The sequence below is a fragment of the Chelonoidis abingdonii genome, chromosome 1, assembly GCF_003597395.2.
Source record: "Chelonoidis abingdonii isolate Lonesome George chromosome 1, CheloAbing_2.0, whole genome shotgun sequence".
Taxonomy (NCBI): domain Eukaryota; kingdom Metazoa; phylum Chordata; order Testudines; family Testudinidae; genus Chelonoidis; species Chelonoidis abingdonii.
Window position 1 is genome coordinate 74,647,568 of NC_133769.1, and position 22,455 is coordinate 74,670,022.

At 39.6% G+C, this 22,455-nt stretch overlaps 1 protein-coding gene across 1 annotated transcript in view; it reads left to right on the forward strand.

Annotated features, from left to right (window-relative positions):
- ZDHHC17 (zDHHC palmitoyltransferase 17) overlaps positions 1-22,455 on the forward strand; it is a 134,212-nt gene that overhangs the window by 27,217 nt on the left and 84,540 nt on the right. The window contains exons 3-5 of the mRNA XM_032805454.2: positions 8,057-8,179; positions 13,226-13,303; positions 14,711-14,855. Of these exons, the coding sequence (XP_032661345.2) occupies positions 8,057-8,179; positions 13,226-13,303; positions 14,711-14,855 (346 nt within the window). The remainder of the gene's footprint in view (positions 1-8,056; positions 8,180-13,225; positions 13,304-14,710; positions 14,856-22,455) is intronic.

Consider the following 22,455-nt stretch of genomic DNA (forward strand, 5'->3'; position numbering starts at 1 on the left):
ATTCAAAAGTTTGCGGGGCTTTTCCTGTCTACCTGGCCAGTGCATCCGAGTTCAGATTGCTGTCCAGAGCGGTCACAATGGTGCACTGTGGGTTACCGCCCAGAGGCCAATACCGTCGATTTGCGGCCACACTAACGCTAATCCAATATGGTAATAGTGATTTCAGCGCTACTCCTCTCGTCGGGGAGGAGTACAGAAACCTCATTGTGTGGACGGGTGCAGCGTTAAATCGGTTTAATGCTGCTAAAATTGGTTTAAACGCGTAGTGTAGACCAGGCCTAAAAAGGATCTCATGTCTTTGTGCCTGAAATTGAAAAGCAGAGAGACTCCATTGGTGGCAGCCTCTGTAAGCAGAGCCATTTTGTAGGAGCAACCTCCCTCAAATCCAGGAACTCGAGTTCAGGGGAAACACTCAATGTGTAAGAATGATCCAAAAGATACTTGGGGAAATTGTTGGATCCAGTGTCTTTTAATCACAGATCATTGGATCCTAAACTGAGAAAGAAGGATCCTGAACATCTAGTACAGCAGGCAGTTAATACTGTGGTCCCATGGATCAGACTCAGTTCAGTCCTGCTCAGCAATCTCCTATAAGAGTGGTAGATCAAATCCACTGTACAAATTCTTGGCCCTGTTTTATCTTGAATCTGGAGGGGACTGATAAAGACATAAGAGATAGAGGAGCTTCTTTGGATCTACATACTACTACTTTCCCTCCAGAGAAGCCAAGGATAGAGGAGCTATTGTCTCTCACCACCCTTCCTGCCACCTAATGCTCCCCTGTGTTCTTCCAAAATGCTTCTAGTTCTAATCTCTCCTTTTCCATTGTGCTTGGACCAGAAATTGGATCTGCAGTCAAACTTGGAATCAGAGATTAACCCGCTCAGTTGCCACATTGTCCATTTCTTAAGGGATGAGATATTGCTGAACAAACGTGGAAAAGATGCATGCTGTAGCAGATAATGTGAGATTGAATAGGAATGGCCGGTTGGCTGGATTGGCATCCCCTGTTGGCCCTCTCCGAGATGTTACCAAGAATGATAGCATACCCATTATAGAAGGAATTTTTCTCTTTTGAGAGCTTTGGGAAGATTTCATTCATTGAATCCAAAGGTCACGGATCTGTCTGCAATTCACAGAGAAAGAGAGCAGTCCCCAGTTATTGCATCAGACATGCTCTCAGAAGAAGATGAACCTGGGGTGCTCGGAGAACATCAGGAAACAGATTCTGAACTGGAGAACCAGAAGTCTCTGGATAAAAATATGGGAATTGTGTCTTTGTTAGAGGATGCAGTATTTCATGAAATACTTGACAACTCCTCTGAAAATTCCCTTGGTAATAGTAGAGAAGATGTCTCTCATTGCATCTTTGATGTCCTTGGTTCCCCATAGAAAAACAGAATTACACTTCCTGTTTTAGAGGGGCTGCATTGAAAGCCCTTATGGCTGGCCTGCCATTTACTGTATTCCATAAATATAAGGTTGTCCTATGTCCCTGTCCCAGGTTCCTACCGCAAGTATTGACTAAGTTTCACATGAATCAGTCAGCTAATCTGCTGGTATTGCTCCCTCCCTCTCTCCTCGCATAAGACTGCATAGAAATGCGGGTGAAAATAGGTTAGATATTTTAAATGCAAAAAGGGCTTTATTTTGTTGTTTGAATGGGACTAAACAATTCAGAAAGTCTCCAAATCTTTTCATATTTTTTGCTGATTATAAAAAAAGTCAGAAATCTCTTTTCAAACATTATCAAAATGGTTGTGTACACAAGAGGCTTATATATTGACATCTATTCCTGTCCCAGAAGGATTTTGGTCCCATTCTAGTAGGGCCAAGGCGACCTCAATGCATTACACTTACCACTCTCCCGATTTCTGTAACATGGAGCTCCAGACATACATTTACACAACACTGCTATTTGGACTTAGGGTTTGTCTACACACGAGGCTTAGTGCATGGAAAATCAGGGTGTAAATATACAGCACACTAACTGCCCATATGGACACTGCTACCATATGCTAAAAGTTCTTGGGAAGGTGGTTTTAGCAATGGCTGGTAGCAGGATGTTCACTGCTCAATAAAAATAAAGATCTCTCAAGAAGCCACAAAGGCTTCATAACCATAGTTTCTTCTTCCTGTGCCTGTGGTTCCCACTTATTTTGTGTCAGTTCGCCTGGCACAGAGGTCTGGAAGTTCAGATAGCAGTGTCCAGTAGGGGTTATGCATGCACCTTTCATGCCGACATGTCCAGGCAGAAAGGGGGCAGTGCGACCTGTTCACCCTCAGTTCCTTCTAATTGAACTTCAACAATAAGTGGGAAGACTTTGTGTCCTTTTTTCAGTTAGTTACTGTTACAAGTTATTAATCTTTTAATTTAGATATTAGTTACCTTGTCATTAGCTACTATTTTTTTTTTAAAGACAGCTAGTTTATAGTGGTCAGTGAGACTAATCAGTTACCTTGTCAGTTTTAAGCTGAGCCCTGTTTGCAGGCTTCAAATCTTGGGCTTGTCAATTTCAGATTTGATGCTGGGGCCTCCCTTATCAGTCTTCAAGTTCTTGCCTTCCTGCAGGAAAGTCATTCTGTTCATGGATGGACACAACCATTGCCTTTTTTGTTCAGGGGAGTCTCAGAGTGTGCCATCTGAAGCGCTTTTAAGAAGCGCACACAGAGGTCAAGAGTACATGGACTGAGCCTTTTTTTAATTGAATAATCTGAGACGCTAGTCAGATGCTGACCTACCACAGTAATAAGGAAAATACTGAACCAATGTATGGATCTGTATCTCCCCTCCCCCTTTTAGTTCCCACCTTTCTTTCTTCAGGGATACCTGGGCCACAATAACATCAGACTGTTAGGTCTTGCAGGTCATTCAATAAGGTTATGTCCTGCAGTTCTATACCATACACCCTCCCCATCTCTCTTCAGGGATTAATTTCACATAAGTTTCATGCACCAAGAGATATAATCTCTATTAGAGCTGGCTGCTATAGAGCTGGTGCCACTTGCCTTTGGAGGAAAAGGATTTTAGTCTGCTTTCTTTATGATACCAAAGAAAAAGGGAGGGTGGCAACCTATACTAGATCTCAGGCTCCTCAACAGTTATAAGTCCAATCCAAAGCTTTGCATGGTGTCTCTGGCGTCCATCACACCCTCATTAGATCTTATGGACTTGTTTAATACAGTCAACTTGCAAGATGCTTATTTTTATGTGGCGATACACCTGTCATACTGAAAGTTTCTCTGCTTTGCAGTGCTGAAGGACCATTGTCAGTTCAAGGTTTTCTTGTTTGGTCACTTGACTGCACCTTGAGTTTTTACAAAGTGCCTGTAAGTGGTAATCGCTCATTCACATCGTCAAGGTATATGTGTGCCCATATCTTGACAATTAGTTAATCTGAGGTAAATCAGTCCAGCAGGTCTCCAACTCAGTAAGATTGATTCTGTGCCTGTTTTCAGACTTAGGGCTGAAAATCAATCTAAAGAAATCTCAGCTGATTTCATCCCAAACCATAAGGTTTATAGGTGCTATCATAGACTCCAAAACACTGAGTATGACCCAAGGACCTCTTGATGCTGGCAAGGGCACAGAGATACAAAGGGGTACGATGACCCCATTGGTTCACCAAAGGGGTAGTGCCACACTGGTGGTCCTTATCATTGTGAGATGTATGATCAGAAAATATGTGAGGAGTTGTGTGTGTGTATATGTACCAAAAAAATATGTTCTCTAGGTCTGTAGTTAAAAGCAGGTCACTCAAAGTTAGCATGTCATGAGACATACTCCTCCAGATGTGGGTGGGAGATGCTTATCTCCATGGTGGACCATTGTGTATTGTATGATACAATAGCAGTCTGTTAGGATTTTAAGTAAAATGCTAATGAAGAGCTGTGGGAGACTTCAGAAAGGAATCACTAGGAAGGGGAAAACAGTGTGTAGGTGGCATTATTTTGAGGTCAACATCAAAGGTCTGTTCTGGTATATTTGGAGGAGCAGAAAGACACCTTGACATCCTTCCTTTAGGAAGTTAAACTGACAGCAGGTTTACTTCATGAAAAAGGGATCTCAGCCAGGCTTGCTGGAGATAACTTTGTGTGAGACATCCTTTTTTAGATAGAAAGATAAGTTAAGTTTAGAATGTGTTATGGTTTTGTTTGATATCTAACCATTTGTTCCCATCTCTTACACAGGTTTTTATTTTAATCTCTATACTTTCTTAAATGAATTTCTTTTTGTTTTGTAATTTAATTCAATTGTTGTGTGTAATAAAGGAGTGGTGGTCTAAGGTAAAACTGGTAAGCTGTGTTCCTTCGGGACCAGAGGATCTGGAATTTCTGTGGGTACCTATGGGTATCCTGTGATCAGGGGCTGGATTCCACAGGGGGATATTTAGGAGGGACTCAGGGGCATCTATTGTCAACCTGAAAGGCAAAGAAAGGGCTTGTGTAGCCCAAAGAAGAGTGCTTGAGTGTCTGACAGGCTGGTTGCGTTAAGGAGCTAACACCCAGCTAGCATAGGCAAGACTCCCTCGCACTAGAGGCAGGTGGTAACAAAAGACTCAACTCTGGGTGCCCTGAGAAGTGTCACATTGAGGGCTTGCCTATGGAGAGATTTCAGAATCTTTCCCATCTGATCTTGTTGCATCATTCACACCCTCAGACATGGATAAGAGTTTGTTTGAGGCCGCTAGGTCACATGGCTCTTGCACCCAGGTGACATCTTTTGTCAGATTGAGACTGAGACCTTTTCTGTCATGGATCCAAGCATTCATAGGATGAACCAGCAAATCCTGATCCCTCAGTTGATACTCTTGTCCCTTCATTAGTGGTTAGAGTCAGACAGTATTTGTTAGGAATGCCCTTCTCCCCTATATCTCCCACCCTGATATTAGATATTAGCAGCTGGGGTGCACATCTGGGTCAGTTCCAAACTCTCAGCCTATGGACCTCAGCAGCTCTATAAGCTTACATAAATGTGCTGGAGCTGAGAGCTTTTTCTTTTTCTTACAGATTGTTCCTACTGCTGTGGAGAAATCAAGTTGTACAGATTTTAACAGACAACACCACAATAATGTATGACAAACAGACAGGGAGGAACAAAATTCAGTCACCCTCTGTCAAGAAACCATTCTACTCTGGGAATGGTGCATCAGTCATTGCATAGCTCTCCTAGCGATATATCTCCCAAAGGAATCGAATGTTGTGACAGATGAACTAGGAGAAGTTGCTCCTTTCACTAATGGTCTCTGAAGCAGTCATTGCTAACATATATCTTCCAGCATGGGGATTTTCAGAAAATAGATATCTTTGCAACCAAGGATAAGAAAAAAATGCCATCTTCTGCTCTCGAGGGGTCTGGGTTCTCTAGCAGATGAGTTTCTAATCTCTGGGTCAAGTCCCACTGTCTGTGTGTTCTCCCCCATCCCCTTCCTTTAATTTCCAGGGTTTTAAGGAAAGCACAGCAGGACAGTGTTCAGATGATTCTTGTACCCCCAGCATGGCCTCATCAGTTTTGGTATCCAGATCTACTGTATCAGAGTGGTAGCCGTGTAAGTCTGTATCCGCAAAAAGAATGAGGAGTACTTGTGACACCTTGGAGACTAACAAATTTATTTGAGCATAAACTTTCGTGGGCTAAAGCCCAATTCATCAGATGCATGCAGTGGAAAATATAGTAGAAAAATATATATACACAGAGGATATGAAAAAATGGGTGTTGCCTACTAACTATAATGACAGTAATCAGTTAAGGTGGGCTATTATCATCAGGAGGAAAAAAAAACATTTGTAGTGATAATCAGGATAGCCCATTTCCAGCAGTTGACAAGAAGGTGTGAGTTCCAATCATTTTGTCCAATAACTCTCCCATTTCTACCAGACATAATCTTTCATGACTCAGAATGCATACGCTATATGGACCCACTATGTCTTCACCTCACGGTCTGGAGACTTCTAAATTATACTCCTGGCAGAATTGTGCACCAAAAAATTAAATATTCTGTGCACAACATTATAAAATTCAGCAAAATTCTCAAATTTTTAACAGTATATGATCATGCCAGGTTCAGTTGTTTTGGTACACCACTACCTTGATATTACGCCACCCGATATAACACATATTTGGATATAACATGGTAAAGCAGTGCTCCAGGGGGAGGGGAGGGAGGGCGGGGTTGCGCGCTCCGGTGGATCAAAGCAAGTTCAGTATAACACAGTTTCACCTATAACATGATAAGATTTTCTGGCTCCCAAGGACAGCGTTATATCAAGGTAGAGGTGTAATTTATTTCAAAATACCTGTCAGCAAGTATGTCTGTAACAATACAGACAGACGACAAAATTCCCACAGGAGTAGAGAGTGAAAGAAACCCCTATGACAACCCAGTTCCTGTTTCTCTGCTCCCTCTCCCCAGAGCCCAGCCACGGGGCCCTCCCCAGACACTTACGCCACCTAGAGAGCCCAGTTGCACCCCCGCAACCCCTGGCCCAGACACACACCCTCTGCCCCCCAGAGGCCAGCTGCGGCCTCCTTCAGCCCAGACATACCCCCTCTCTGCCTAGCTGCAGGGTTCTGCTGCCCAAACAATCACACCTCTACCCCTCAGAGCCCAGCTGCAGCTCTCGCCCCCGGTCCAGACACTCATGGACCCTACCCTCCTAGAGCCCAGGGATCCAGAGGGAGAAACTGCCTGATGCTGGGTCCCTGAGCTTGCATGGAGTTTTTTGCATTCTGCCATCTCCATCCTTCAGGGCATGCTGGGAACTGCAGCTGCTGGGAACCCTCCGGTTCCCTCTCCCTCCCCCCGGCCTTGTCTTCTATTTGGGAGCTGGGCTTTGCCGGGTCCAGTGGCCCTGGTGGCAGCCAACATCTCTGCAGCCCATTTCTAGGGGGAGAGGGGTGGAAATTTTGCATGCCCAACATTAATTTTTGAAAAATTCTGCATTTCGCAGTGGCGCAGAATTCTCCCAGGAAAAGTTACCGTGATTGGATAAAGAATTTTCCAATGAAGTCTAGAGAATTTTCATGGAAAGTTAGAAAACCTTTGACTAGGAAAACATACACAGCTAAATAAAAACATTTTCCCCTAAGGATATAGTCAAAATAATCTGATCCCCTTTGAGCATCTAGTCCAGGATTAATGGTATATCTTCTATTGCTTAAAGTCAGGACTTTAAGCAATAGAAGCCCACATGTGGATCCCACGACCCCATACTTGCAGCTCAGAAACTTCTCTTGAAACTCTTGAGTGGTGAAGGAACTGAGAGAACAGTTCACATTAATGGAGTACAGGTATTGTCATAATTTTCCCTGAAATTTTGCCCATGAAAAGGAGACTGGAGATAGAGTAGTAGCTAGCTGGGTTATGAGTGGCTAGTAGTACTTTTTTGAATTCTGCCCAAGCAGCTACATGCTTCTTAACATCAGTAAGTTTTCTTCCTGAAAGGAAGTGTTGATGTTAGTCAACTATGGTCCCAGGTAGTGTTGACTATCCATGAAGAACAGTTGGTTTTGTATGTGGTTGCACAAGGGTCACTATTTTCAGTGCTTCTGTTTGTGTGATTCTTCCATAAATTGAGATTATATTGTCTGGATTTTTTCCAGGGAAGTGGGAAGAGAGCACTTCTTGTTGGAAAACTGTAGTCTCAGGTCGACCTAGATTGGTTAATTAGTTCACACATGAAATTCTGTGGCAGGGGAGCCAAATCTTGGTTTCTTTCACAGATATAATATAGTCTTTCAAGAACTCCTTATGCAGTTGACTGATTGTTTTGTCCTATTTGTGCACGAGTTTCCTGTCTTCATGCTTCTCCTATTAGCAGCAGGTGGAAAAAAGAAAACTTTGTTGTGATAATCCTTCTGCATAAGAAGTTTGTTGTTTCTTACTCACTTTTTGGTTCTTACCTCCAAGCAGGTGAGAACAATCTTGTAGTTGCTACAGTCTTTTCCATAGGTTCTTATATTGTGCTCATCTCTGTGGTATCTAAGTATCTAATTGTTTCCTACATGTTGGTTTTTGCATAAGATAATAAGTTGGAATTTTTTTTCTTCTTCAAGGTATGGAATATATGAACGATGTAGAGAGTTGGTGGAAGCAGGTTATGATGTACGGCAACCAGACAAAGAAAACGTTACACTTCTCCACTGGGCTGCAATCAACAACAGGATAGATCTGGTGAAGTACGTATTAATATATAGCTAAACATCAGTGTTGTCTTTAAGCAATTTTTTTGTCTGTCTTCTAATGCTAAATAGACTTCATAGTTGCTTTTCAAGCCCAGTCATTCTCAATTTTAAGGGTGAAAAATAGGGCTATCAATTGCAGTTAACTCAGGCGATTAACCCAAAAAAATGAATCGTGATTAATCACACTGTTAAACAGTAGAATCTCAATTAAAATTTATTCAATATTTTTGAATGTTTTTCTACAGTTTCAAATATATTGACTTCAATTACAACACAGAATACAAAGTGTACAGTGCTCACTTTGTTATTTTTATTACAAATATTTTCACTGTAAAAATGGTAACCAAAAGGAATATTATTTTTCAGTTTACCTCATACAGGTACTGTTGTGCACTCTCTTTGTTGTGAAAGTGCAACTTAAAAATGTAGATTTTTTTTTACATAACTGCACTCAAAAACAAAATAATGTAAAACTTTAGCACTTACAAGTCCACCCAGTCCTACTGCTTGTTCAGCTAACCGCTAAGACAAACAAGTTTGTTTTTACATTTATGGGAGATAACATTATTTACAGTATCATCTGAAAGTGAGAACAGACGTTCACATGGCACTTTTGTAGCCAGCATTGCAAAGTATTTACTTACCAGATATGCTAAACATTTGTATGCCCCTTCATTCTTCGGCCGCGATTCCAGAGGACGTGCTTCCATGCTGATGATGCTCATTTAAAAAAAAAAGAAGTTAATTAAATTTGTGACTGAACTCCTTGGGCAGGAGTGGGGTGGGGGGAGAATTGTATGCCTCCTGCTCTGTTTTACCCACATTCTGCCATATATTTCATGTTATAGCAGTCTCGGATGATGACCCAACAGATGTTGTTCATTTTAAGAACCCTTTCATGCAGATTGGACAAAATGCAAAGAAGGTACCAGTGTGAGATTTCTAAAGATAGCTACGGCACTTGATCCAAGGTTTAAGAATCTGAAGTGCCTTCCAAAATCTGAGAGGGATGAGGTGTGGAGTGTGCTCCGATACAGAAACTACAGAACCTGAACCACCAAAAAAGAAAATCAGTCTTCTGCTGGTGGCATCTGACTCAGATGATGAAAATGAACATGCATTGGTCCGCACTTTTTGGATCATTATAGAGCAGAGCCCATCATCATCATGGACACGTCCTTTGGAATGGTGGTTGAAGCATGAAGGGACATATGAGTCTTTAGCACATCTGGAATATAAATATTTTGCGATGCTGGTGCCATGTGAACACCTTTTCTCACTTTCAGGTCACATTGTAAACAAGAAGCAGGCAGTATTTTCTCCTGCAATGTAAACAAATTTGTTTGTCTGAATGATTTGCTGAACATGAAGTAGGACTGAGTGGACTTGTAGGCTCTAAAGTTTTACATTGTTTTATTTTTGAATGCAGTTATTTTTTTGTAATAATTCTGCATTTGTAAGTTCAACTTTCATGATAAAGAGGTTGCAGTACTTGTAATGGGGGAATTGAAAAATACTATTTCTTTTGTTTTTTTACAGTGCAAATATGTGTAATCAAAAATAAATCTAAAATACTTTTTGTATTCTGTGTTGTAACTGAAATCAGTATATTTGAAAACGTAGAAAACATCCAAAAATATTTAAATAAATGATATTCTATTATTGTTTAACAGCACTATTAATCTTGATTAATTTTTTAATCACTTGACAGCACTAATAAAAAATAAAAGCCAGAAACCCCAGTCTAGATATTTTGCAGAATCTCTGTGATGCCATAATACCCAAGAATAAGACCTGTTAAATGCTCAGTAGCCAAGGCCTGTTCAGATCAGTTAAACTTTTCAGAGCAGCTGTTCAGCTGCCGTATTTGCAATGCAAGTATGCTACTGCAAAATTCTCAGGTCCAGTGAATGGCACTTCTAGTGACCTTGAAATATCTTGTTCTTTTTGTGACTTATCAATTTTCACTCTCTGGGGAAAGGAAATCTTACGGAAAAAAGCAGTGAATTTTCTAGACGACTAAGGTTATAAGTGCCTTTGATCTAATGCAAAAAAGAACTCTAGTATTCCCTTATTTCATTTTTTTTCTCTTATACAACACAAGAAGTGATGACCAAAGAAAAAATCATTTATATTTTTAGAACAACAAAGACTAAAGTAACTAATGTTATAACCTCTTTCAGATAATAGAAATTAAATCTTGATTTAAACCCTTGGAGTCTTAGAGTGGCGGGGTTTGTTATAAACCCAGAAAAATGAAGAAAAGTAAAATCCTAAGTATAAGATCTACAAGGATATGTTTTAAACCTCATTACTTCGCAGAACTTTTAGATTATAAATTCTGAAGGAATAATCATTAGTGTTTGTTACTCTGCAAAATCATACGTGTGTGAGTGGTACACGATTCCTTTTACATTACATTAAAAAAATGAGCTAAGTGTATACACTAGATAGGTAACCAGTATAACATGGGGGTTGGCAGGATCCCAAGAGCACTTGACATGAAGTTGCTGACTCAGCGTGCAGGTTTCAAAATAGTTCTACTCTGTTAATGTGCATGTGCAACCACATACACAACCAAATATGAAAAGCCAAAAATGGGGCATAAAGAGGTTCTCCAGGTAGTCTCTGTGTCCCGTCTGTTGTTATAGGTTCTTTGGCCACCAGATCCTTCACCAAGCGACGGTTATCATCATGATTTGCTTTTTAAGAGCACTTTTTTCCTGTTGCAGTTCATTTTGCCTTCTGTTATGCAGAACCACTGAAGGAGAAATACAGACATGGAAGTACATTAGTCATTGGTTTGAAAGACAGGAAAACAAGTGTTATTGCAGCTCCCATGGCAAAGGCAACTAATCTCCTTTTACACTGTCATGGAAAAGTGTAAAAAGATAACACTGATTGTGGCTGTATCTCTAAATTCAGGTTCATGTCCATCTTCTTTTAGATAAAAGGCAGGCAGTCTTCTATCTCTCCCCATCATTTTGAGGGAGGGTCTATGTACATAATTGATAAAATGTAAGGAACCTGGATTCTTCAAGCAACCCGGACTCTCTTGTGAGAGAGATTTTTGTCTTTTTCCTGCTCTTCTTCCCTTTCTTTATACCGCCTTCTTATTTTCCTTCTCCTTCTGGCTTGTCTGACAACTACAGTGGCTGGAATGTCAGATAAGTCTTAAACAACTTAAACTACCAACCTATATGTATTTTTTTTTCGATCTCGTATCTATATTACTTTATTTAAAAAGTACAGTAGCATCTGAAAGCCATTGTTAAAAAGTAATCTTGTATTCTCTTATTTATTCAGTAAATCCAAGGGGTTGATCAGGATTGAGTTCTTGGATAACATGTGCTCGTATTACAGATACTCCCCTCTAAATTGACACTGTTCTTAATAGAGTCCAAAGGCTGAATGAGCGCTGAAACAGAACTATTCTCCCGTCCAAAGGTAGGGGTCATTCCCTTGTCAGGGATTTGCTGAAGTATAGAAGTGATGTAGGTGAGAATTGAGGTTGATGAGGAAGTTCTGGACAGTACCATGCCTGCATGATGGCTAGTTCTGACTAGTGTAGTTACTCACTCACTTTCATAAGCACTAAATTCACCTGCAAAGTTATATATAAAAAATCTCCTTCCTGACTATTCACTTGCTCCCGTCTTTTTTGATTAAATTTAAAAGCAAATGTAAACCCTGTAATTATGTCACTCCTAACTGGCTGCATGCAGGCCTGCCTCACTGTGAAAGAGGCAGACAGTTAGTGATATATAACTTCTCTTTGTTGGCATCTAGAATTTTAAAAAAGAGACCCAATATTCTCCATGTTTCTTCTGTTGTAGATATTCTTGTAACTAGATGTTTTGAGCCCTGTCATATGATTTCTTCATACATGATTTACTAGCAAAATAACTTACTGAAAATTGAGAGGGTAATGAACCAGAATGACAGATCTGAACGTCCACCAGGTTGGGGATGGATTGGAAGGTTGTTTTGGAGTCCAGATCTGAATTTTATAGGTGGTTTCTTGCTTTATACTGGTCTGAACTAAAAACTTGGATCTGAACGCCTCCAAATTTTAAAATGTCTGAAATCTGGATTTGAGACCAAATTTTGCATGTAAGATTCTGCTATAACTGTTACAGAGGTTTCCATTGACCTGCATTGAAGAAACTGTATTATTAAAATTTCTGACAAGACTTGTGTTTAAAAACATATTTGCCTTTTTTGTTAGCTAGCTATGACTTACATTGTCTTCCTCATTTTACCAATTTAATCTCTCAGGGAAAGCATACTTCAGTAGGGAAAATAATTAGCTCACAAAAACTGTGCATATGTTATACATATGAATTTGCTACAGATTAAATGTGGATAATTCAATTTGTCCTACAGGTGGTTAGTCTGCTTAAAAATGTTTTTCAGAGAAATTAATTTCTGTCCAGTTATTTTTAAAGTATCTAATGTTTTTTGTCCTCTGTCTAATAACTGTAATTGAGAAGAGTGTAAAATCTTTACACTTGGTTAAAAGCATAACAGAAACATTCATTCTTGGAACAGTGATTTCAGTAGGGACATTCCAGTGATAACACATGCTTCAAATTTAATTGTCTAAAACTGTTTTATGTTCACTAAAATTCTGCAAACATTCCTGTCTGTTTTCCATAGTCAAACACAAAGATCTCTTTACTTAATCAAATTTACTTTAATTATAACTTAGTTTAAAAAAAATATTGTAAATATCCTTCCCTCTATTTACAATAATGTAAATCTTTTTACATTAACACATATAGTGATAACTGAATTAGCAATCTTGCTGTTAATAAAAGTAATGTTAAAATAAGACTAGACCAGCAAAAAGCCGTGTGTGTCAAAAATTCAAGACTGGCAATTTCAAGGAGGAGATCTGTTATAGGAAGACTGGGAATATTTTTTTTAAACCTGCATTTTATGTCTCTTTTTAATTATATATTTATCACTTATCTTTCATGTTTATGATTGTAATCAAAACAATCTACGTTAAATGTATGTTTTTCATTCTGGTTTTAGATTCTACATATCAAAGGGTGCTATTGTTGATCAGCTGGGAGGAGATTTAAATTCCACCCCACTTCACTGGGCAACGAGGTGGGGAAAAATTCTTGGATATTCTTTACTCCCAGTTTAATTAGACAGTAATTTGTTATTCATTATTTGAGTGACAATTCCGTTATATGCTTCTGTTATGAGTATGTGTTGTCTCTCCATGCACAAATAAACTTGAGAAACTGAGTTGATGGTAGTAACTGAGTACATTTATATGTTTTGCCTCTAAGGACATGGACATTCAGTCATCTATTGACCAGTTTGCTAGTTTCAGATGTAGAAGAGACTGATCATTATCGTAAGAGAGGATATATATTGTATAAAAATTGGAGTCAGTGGTTGCTTTGCAGCTCTCTTCACTGTTGCTTTGGGAATCTTGCTCTTGAGTATCTGGTGGGGTTTAGTAATACAGAAGTGAAGGATGACAGTCAGGAGATAGTTTATGTCTGATGCTGTCCAGACCATTGCCTCATAAATTCTAGAGATTATTAAAGGTGCACTTTAAACACCAGGAGAGATCAGAATTATTATGTAGGACACTGTTAAAGAATAAAAGGGATGGATAAATAAAAGGTAAAGTACTGGGCAGATAACTGTCTTCTAGTAGTTACTCCTTCAGATACAGTTGAGTCGAAATTAATGGGAAAGGAAGTATATATGTACTAATATTCATAATTATGTAGTGCAAAAAAGAGGCCTGGGAAATTGGGCTTTGGAACATTTAAAATATTAAATTATGTTGATACTTCACAGTGAAAAATCCACTCAGGCTAATCTGTTAGGGTTAGTTTTAAATATTAAAACTAATTTATTCCTTTGAGGCTAAAGATCATATTTGACGAGATATGTATTATAAGATGAACTCTTAAACAGATCCATTACTGCTCTCAATTCAGTCAGGTTCAGAGAATATTTGACTGTCACTTTTGAACTCCAATTGACCAAAGCCATATTCTGATTGACTGGAAGGGCCTATTTTGTGGTGTCGCAGCAGTGCACTGACAGCTGTGCATATTTGGCACCTTATCACAAAAATGGTGAGAATACTGATGGCTATTATGCTAAAAAAGATTTTATGGATGCTTTTAATGCAATGCAGGAAAAGTGTCGGCCTCAAAGTAGCACTTGTTTTCCCTGTAATAGAAGGATACATTGCATCCCCTCCCTAAAAAAAAAAAAAAAAATCAAAAAAAAAATCTGTTTATAGACTTTATTTTAAAAAGAAAATTTAAAATTAATTAGTCTCATACTTGGTTGTTCACATGTTTGCAGAATCAGATGCATAATGATCATCATTTTCAAAGGAAAAGTTGTCCTAATCTTCAGTTCAGAGTGATATGATATAATTGTGTAATAATGCTTAAATTTAACCTTTTTTCTATCCAAATATGTTACCAAATTTTATATATATAATTAACCAGGTGTGTTTGTGTTCACTGTTATGTTTAGACAGGGTCACTTATCCATGGTTGTACAACTGATGAAGTATGGTGCAGATCCGTCACTGATTGATGGGGAAGGATGCAGTTGTATTCACTTGGCTGCGCAGTTCGGGCATACGTCTATTGTTGCTTACCTGATAGCAAAGGGACAGGTAAATTCAAATAAAATAACACATTTTAATAAATCGACTCCTAAAGAGAATATTTCAGTATTAAGAAAATAGTTAAAGACTATGCTTACAATTTGGGTAATAATGTTCTGTCATTTTGGAAACTGTCATGTCTTTGGATATTATTACTGCGTTGTACTTTCAGACTACTGCATTTTAAGTGAAGCATATACCATCTGTTAACAGTTGTGTGAGCACTTTGGCTTTTGTTCATATGTGTCTAATGCCAGTATTATATGTATAAATACTAGTGAATTTATATATTATTTTCCTTATTTTCATTGAATATCATTTTAATTAGTTATATTTTAATTATTTACAAATCTCCAAAACATTGAAACCTCATGTAAACAGCAAACAAGGCAGAAGAGGCATGATGATATCATGAGACTGAACATTTTTGTTTTAGCTCCCAGTACATCTTCGTGCATATAACCCAACAAAATAGTCTGCCCATCCTTGCTGTGGGATATATCAGTACATCTGTAAAAAATAATCTGCTTCTCAGATTAACTCATCTAGTGTCCCTCCATCCCTCATTTTGTGTATCTGAAAGGTATCATTAAACCAAAGTCACCATTAGTATTTTCAAAATAAATTATAGGTAAGGCTACGATTTTTTTCATGGAAATCATGGAATCTGTGACTTCCAATGACCTCTGTGAATTCAGCCATGGCGGGGGGACCCCGGAGCTCCAAGCTGGGAGAGCCTGGTGCTCACAGGTGGAGCTGACCCCGCAGCTGCCAAACCTCTGCTGTTGGTGTGGGGACCCCACAGCTGGGCTCCCCATTTTGTCAGGGATATTTTTAGTAAAAGTCACGGACGGGTCACAGACTTCCATGACGGACTTCCTGTTCGTGATGTGTGCAAGCTAGCCTTAATTATAGGCTAGCTTGCACACATGACTCAGCACTGTATTGTTCTTGCTAGAGGAGAGTTCAGGTATGGTCTCCATAACTCATTTTAAAAAAAATATCCCCTCTTATTTTTTTACTAGGTACTTCCAAGTACTTTTACTAGGTTCTTGTGTATTTCTGTTATGCTACTCAAATCAGTCTGATGAAATTTAACATTACTACAAAGAATGGGTTATAGTATGTAATGCCAGGATGTTATTAAAATTGTTTTGACTCATATTTTACATAAATGCATAAGTGGTAAAAGTCTTCATAATTTTTTGTAACTGACTTTCATGGTAAACAATATTTTAAGCAGTACAACAAAATCTAGTGAATCTAGCAGATCTATCACGGTGGAATTGGTGTCTTTGTGCAAATAATCCTATAGCTATTAAGTATCAGCATATTGTGTAATTAAAAACAGTATACTCCAGGTAAATGCTATGTAGCGTGCAATGATTATCCAGGCATAACTGAGCTCCATCAACCTTTTTTCCACTTTATTGTTGTGTTCTGGGTGCTTTGACCTTGTGAAACAAATACGATATACTCCCATTTATCCAAAACTCTATTATCCAAACTTCTGCGTTTTCTGAATCCCTTTCTTGTCCGCCATATAATCACATGCTGGGACACACAGAAGGGATTCAGATAATGTGAAGGTTTATATAATAGAACAGAGACCCCTTTGAACAGGACTGTGAGGAAGAGGCAGAGCTCCCGGACATGAAGGAGGCCACCCTGCTGTTGAGTGGCTCTTGCAGCAGCACAGGGAACCCTCTGCATCCTGCTAACATGAGAGTGAGTGAATAGGACCATGACATCAGAGATGCAGAGGGCTCCCTGCGCTGCTGCAGTGCCAGTGACACCTAATCCCTAAAGGCACAAGGTGTAGGGAAGGCTGCAGTCCTGGCAGGGCAGAGCAGAGTCCCAGCCCCAGAGTCTATGCTATGCCTCACACTTTGCCCCTGCAGAGGCTGGGTGTCATCAATCCTTCAGAAGTTCAGGAAGCCCTCTGCAACACTGCTGTCAGGGAGTGAGTGAGTGAGTGAAGCAGGGCAGGGCAGAGCAGAGACCTCTGGCCAGGACTGCAAAGAGGAGGAGGAGACTCCAGCTGCTGGGGAGGCTATCCCACAGCTGAATGACTTCTACCCTCTTGATTATTCACAGTCTAGTTTATCCAGATAAAATCCGTGTCCCCCATGCTATTTAGGTATTTGGGAGTTATTGTATTTGGTTCCTTTATAAAGTAGCTGAGATGGAACAGCAGATGGTGCTATAGCATAGATTACCATCTTCAATCTCATATTGCTATATATCAGCCCTTACTTCATTTACTTTCTGCTGTATACTGACAACACTAGCAGAAAATGGTCTTGGTATATTCTTTTTAACTTTTAAAATATTTTTTCAAAGCTATTGCTTTCAGTAATCTATTTTTTCGACTGTCAAATAATTAAAAAAAATTAATGACGATTAATCACGCTGTTCAACAACAACAGAATACCTTTTATTTTAAATATTTTTGAATGTTTGCTACATATTCAAATATATTAATTTCAGTTACAACACAGAATACAAAGTGTACAGTGCTCACTTTTTTATTTTGATTACAAGTATTTGTACTGTAAAAAAACCAAAAAAAAGTGCTTTCCAGTTCACCTCATACAAGTACTGTAGTGCAATTTCCTTATCATGAAAGTTGAATTTAAAAATGTAGAATTATGTACAAAAAAACCTGCATTAAAACGAAACAATGTAAAACTTTAGAGCCTACAAGTCCACTCAGTCCTACAGCTCGGTCAGTCAATCACTCAGACAAACAAGGTTGGTTACAATTTGCAGGAGATAATGGCACTGTTGTAGCTGGCATTGCAAGATATTTAAATATAAGATGCACGAAAGATTCGTATATCCCTTCATGCTTCAACCACCATTCCAGAGGACGTTTCCATGCCGATGGCAGGTTCTGCTTGATAATGATCCAAAGCAGTGCGAACTGATGCATGTTCAGTTTCATTATCTGAGTCAGATGCTATCAGCAGAAGGCTGATTTTCTCTTTTGGTGGTTTGGGTTCTGTAGTTTCCGCATCAGAGTGTTGCTCTTTTACGACTTCTGAAAGCATGCTCCACACCTCTTCCCTCTTAGATTTTGGACAGCATTTCAGATTCTTAAACCTTGGGTCAAGTGTTGTAGGTATTTTTAGAAATCTCACATTGGTACTTAGTTTGCATTTTGTCAAATCTGCTGTGAAAGTGTTCTTAAAACGAACATGTGCTGGGTCATCATCCGAGACTGCTATAACATGAAATATATGGCAGAATGCGGATAAAACAGAGCAGGAGACATACAGTTCTCCCCCCAAGAAGTACAATCACAAATTTAATTGACATTTTTTTTTTTTAATGAGCATCATCAGCATTGAAGCATGTCCTCTGGAATAGTGGCTGAAGCATGAAGGGGGCATATAAATGTTTAGCATATCTGGCATGTAAATACCTTACAACGCCATATACAAAAATGCCATGCAAACACCTGTTCTCACTTTCAGGTGACATTGTAAATAAGAAGTAGACATCAGTATCTCCCTTCAGTGTAAAAAACCTTGTTTGTCTTAGTGATTGGCAGAATAAGTAGTAGGACTGAGTGAACTTGTAGGCCCTAAAGTTTTACACTGTTTTGTTTTTGAGTACAGTTATGTAACGAAAAAAATCTGCATTTGTAAGTTTCACAATAAAGAGATTGTACTTTACTACTTGTATTAGGTGAACTGAAAAATACTATTTCTTTTGTTTATCATTTTTACAGTGCATATATTTGTAATAAAAAATAATACAAATTAAGCACTGTGCACTTTGTATTCTGTGTTGTAATTGAAATCAATATTGAAAATGTAGAAAAAAATCCGAAAATATTTGATAAATTTCAATTTGTATTCTATTGTTATAAGTGCGATTAATCACAATTAATTTTTTTGAGTTGATTGCCTGAGTTAACTGCGATTGACAGCCCTACAATTTTTATTCAACCGTTTTTGTGTAGTCAAACAGATTAAAAAGTTTGTTATACTGTTCAGTATGCAGTAAGATATTCATGAAGTTGTTGACCATACATAGTAGATAAACGTATGTGTTAGAACAGCATAGACGGTGTAGACAGAAATCAATAGAAGTTTCAATAAGGATCTCACCTGGTGGAATAAGTTTTAAGCATCAGCAAATTCCATAATCATGCATTTTGCTAATGACTTATGTGTGTTTAAAACAGTGACTTTTGGTAAGGCTTTTTATGTGTGTTTAGTACATACACAATGTTTTTTCTTTCAAAAGCAATTGGTTAAAGAAGCACTGTTGGGTTTAAAATATATTGAAAACAAAATACCCATTTTTACTTATTTATAAATTTGTATATTGGTTGCAAAACCACCAAAGTAATAGTTCTTTATAATTATTACATACTATATAAATAATACTTATATTACATATATAATATATGTATAAATATATAATTTAGTGCTCGGTGTCTCTCCAAGACTCCTGTCACTAGCTGTCCACAAATATCAGAATCTACAACCCAGTTTAGGTAGTCATAGATAAACAGATTCTTTCTGCAGATCAATTAAATAGAGAGAGAATCTTGAAACAAGGTGGTTTTAAAAAACCCCCTCTGTACTTGTTTATCTCGTCACTACACAAAGTGATACTAACCAATTTCAAAGGTTGCTTACATATATTGTTGAAAAATCATGAAGACCTTGCCAAGCACCAAGTCATTTTTTGACACTCATAGCTGCAGTACTGTGTGTCTTGCCTCCAGTTCCAAATTCTGATTCTGAGCAGTGGCCAAGGACTACTTGGCGGGGTATGTGTGCAAAAGTGACCTTAAGTAACCTTTGCACTTATGAATCTTGGGCCCTGTGTTTCTGGGCTTTTCCCTCTTGCACAACTAAAGTAATTGTGAGACTGCTCTAAGCATTACTGAACGTCCCTGGCTCCAAGGACCATTCTGGCAGTCAAGGGTCAATGGGATAAAAGGACATCCCACCCTCATCCGTTTTCCCCAGTTCCCACTGCGCCATTAGAAGTAAAGATGTCTGGGAACTGAATTTTTTTCTTTGAGCAATTATCCACACAGATTGCACTCTGGGTGCACGTGTACCTCAGGCATGTGAGGTTGGATTCTTTTGAATAGGAGTGTCCACTGGGTTCATGTTTGCACCCTGACTGCACTTTTGCTCCCTGAATCTGAAAGGATAAAGTGTGGGCCAGCCGCAACCTGCACTTAGTTCCTTTTTACTGATTGTGGCTGTTAAACAGACCTTGTAGTATCCACATTCTTTGATCTTAGCAAGTAGCTAGCACAATTCTTTCTCTCAGTAGGAAAAGTTTATTGTTAGCCTTAGTTCTTGTTGATAAATTTTCTTTGCCCATTGCTTTGAAGTGATTAGTTTTAGATAAAGTGGTAATAGCTCCCACTTCCTTTCCGTACAAAAGATCTCTCCCTTGTACAATGGCTAACCCTAAGTCACCGTGGTTAAAGAGCTCCTCCTCCTCCAACATTGCTATGCCCATGAACAAGAGATAACTCCTTGTGTCTGCTGTCCTTTGAAGAAGGCCACTCCTCTGGAGTGCTGCTTTAATCTGCATGTCATACTTCAAGAGGACTCAGACTACAGAGGCAAAGCTGAAACTCTTCATCTGGGAAAGGTGCAAACCTCACTGGATCCAGGTAGACCTTCAGAGAGCCTCCAGGTGTCTGGTTAGCTCCATGCTGCCAATGCCCTGATGAATTGAGATGCCACGCTTGGCGGCTTTTCATAAGACCCACTTGTCAGCCACATAGATGACGTGTTCAGAAATGAGCCCTAAAAAGCATCGCTTCAGGGACCAGGGCAGGCACCAATCCTCCTCTCCAAGAATGTGATGAAGAAAGCCTCTCCAAGGCTTTTGGAGGAGTGAGCCTTAGAAGTGGAATCTTGTACCAGTGCCCCAGCACCAAACCCAAAGTTGCTGTAGGTGGCCTCTTCCCATACCAAAGACAGTGCTGCCTCCAGGTTTGATAGAATTCACCTTTCATTGGGAAGCTATGGGGGGAAATTTCCAAACACGCTAAGGTACTTTCCCACAAGATGGAATACACCTGATAGGTTTGCCCCATTGTTGGAAGAGGTTTGTCTTTTCTTTTTCCCCAGAGGTACATAGCAGAGCTGCTTCTCTGTAGTGGCTCCCACACCTCTGTGAGTGTCAAAGTGGGAATCAGGCAGAGACTACAAGGAAGAATACTTGAGGGGCACCAGAAGATCATCATGGACCCACAGGGCACACCCCACCTCCTACCCACTCATGAACCATTCTCATTATCCCTGTCAACTGAGGCTATACTGGTACCCCTAGAGGGGTGAATCCCTATTCCAGGAAGCTGGCTTTATCCACGGTCTTGAGAGTCAGGTCCCTCTTGCCAAAGAAGCAGCTCCAGTCATCTTGGGTTCCACTTCAGTATTGAATTCAGCTTCTGGAGGGTGAGGAGGAATACTATGGAGATCACTACTCTCCAATAGTATACCAGCCTCCAGTCAGCTAATTCTGTCCAGATAAAGTGGTTAAGCCTCCATCACAGCTTCTGTGGATGAGTTAAAAGGACTTGCTAAAAAGATTGGTGGAGATGCTGCTTATCCTGTTGCATGTTATCCAGGAGAAGCAACACAGACTTCTGGGTATAGTGCAACCTTCCTCTGTGGGGCAGTCAGCCATGCCCATTAATAACAGACTGCTTGAAATGGCCAAAGTGATTTGACATAGGCTGGCCTTGGTCACATCAACATCAAAAAGTGCTGAGAGGAGTTTGCTGTAGGGTTGGAGTATTTTTACCAACACGCTAGTCCTCATGAGAAGTCAGGCTGGCTGTGCTGCTTTAAGACCATCCCTTGGGAGAAAGACCAGAAGTTAGACCTCTTTGGGAGGAAGGTGTACCCCACAGCAGGCCTGCAGATGAGAGTAACGAATTATCAGGAGCTGTTCCCCAAATACAATTTATTTTATATGGGACAAACCTCGCAATTTTATGGACAGACTCGTGAAAAACCAGCATGAAGAAGTGAAGACCCCTTTGACAGAAGGCCAGCTCGCAGCCTGAATGACTCTCCAAGGGGCACTCAGTGTATCAGACACAACAGCCAGAACAATGGTCGATGCCATGGTGATGAGGAAGTCTGCTTAGTTTTAAGGCATTGGGAATTCCAAGGGAGGTCCAGGTTACCATTGAGGACCTCCTATTCAAAGGCAATTACCTCTTTAATAGTGGTACTTATGAAGTGCTCCATATGCTTTAAAGACTCCAGAACAATCTTAAGATTCTTGGGCCTGTATGTACCAGCCTCGAAGGAGGAAGAATCCAAAGCAACAGCAAATGTTCTACCGATAGGGATCACAGTCTCAGTATGGTACTAAGCAATGGTCCGAGGAGATCCTGAGGAAGAAGCAGTGGTTTTACTAGAGGCAACCCTCTGCTTCTTACTTGGCTGCTCCACAACTTGGGGCTTCAGGAAAGAACCAGTTTTGATATGTGTGTTGAGACTCTGGCTGGATCCCTCCAACACTCCTTTTGGCAACTGGTTGGCATGGGATAACCTCAGATCTGTGGATCCTGCAGATAATCAGCAATCCAATTTCAAAATGTTTCTGT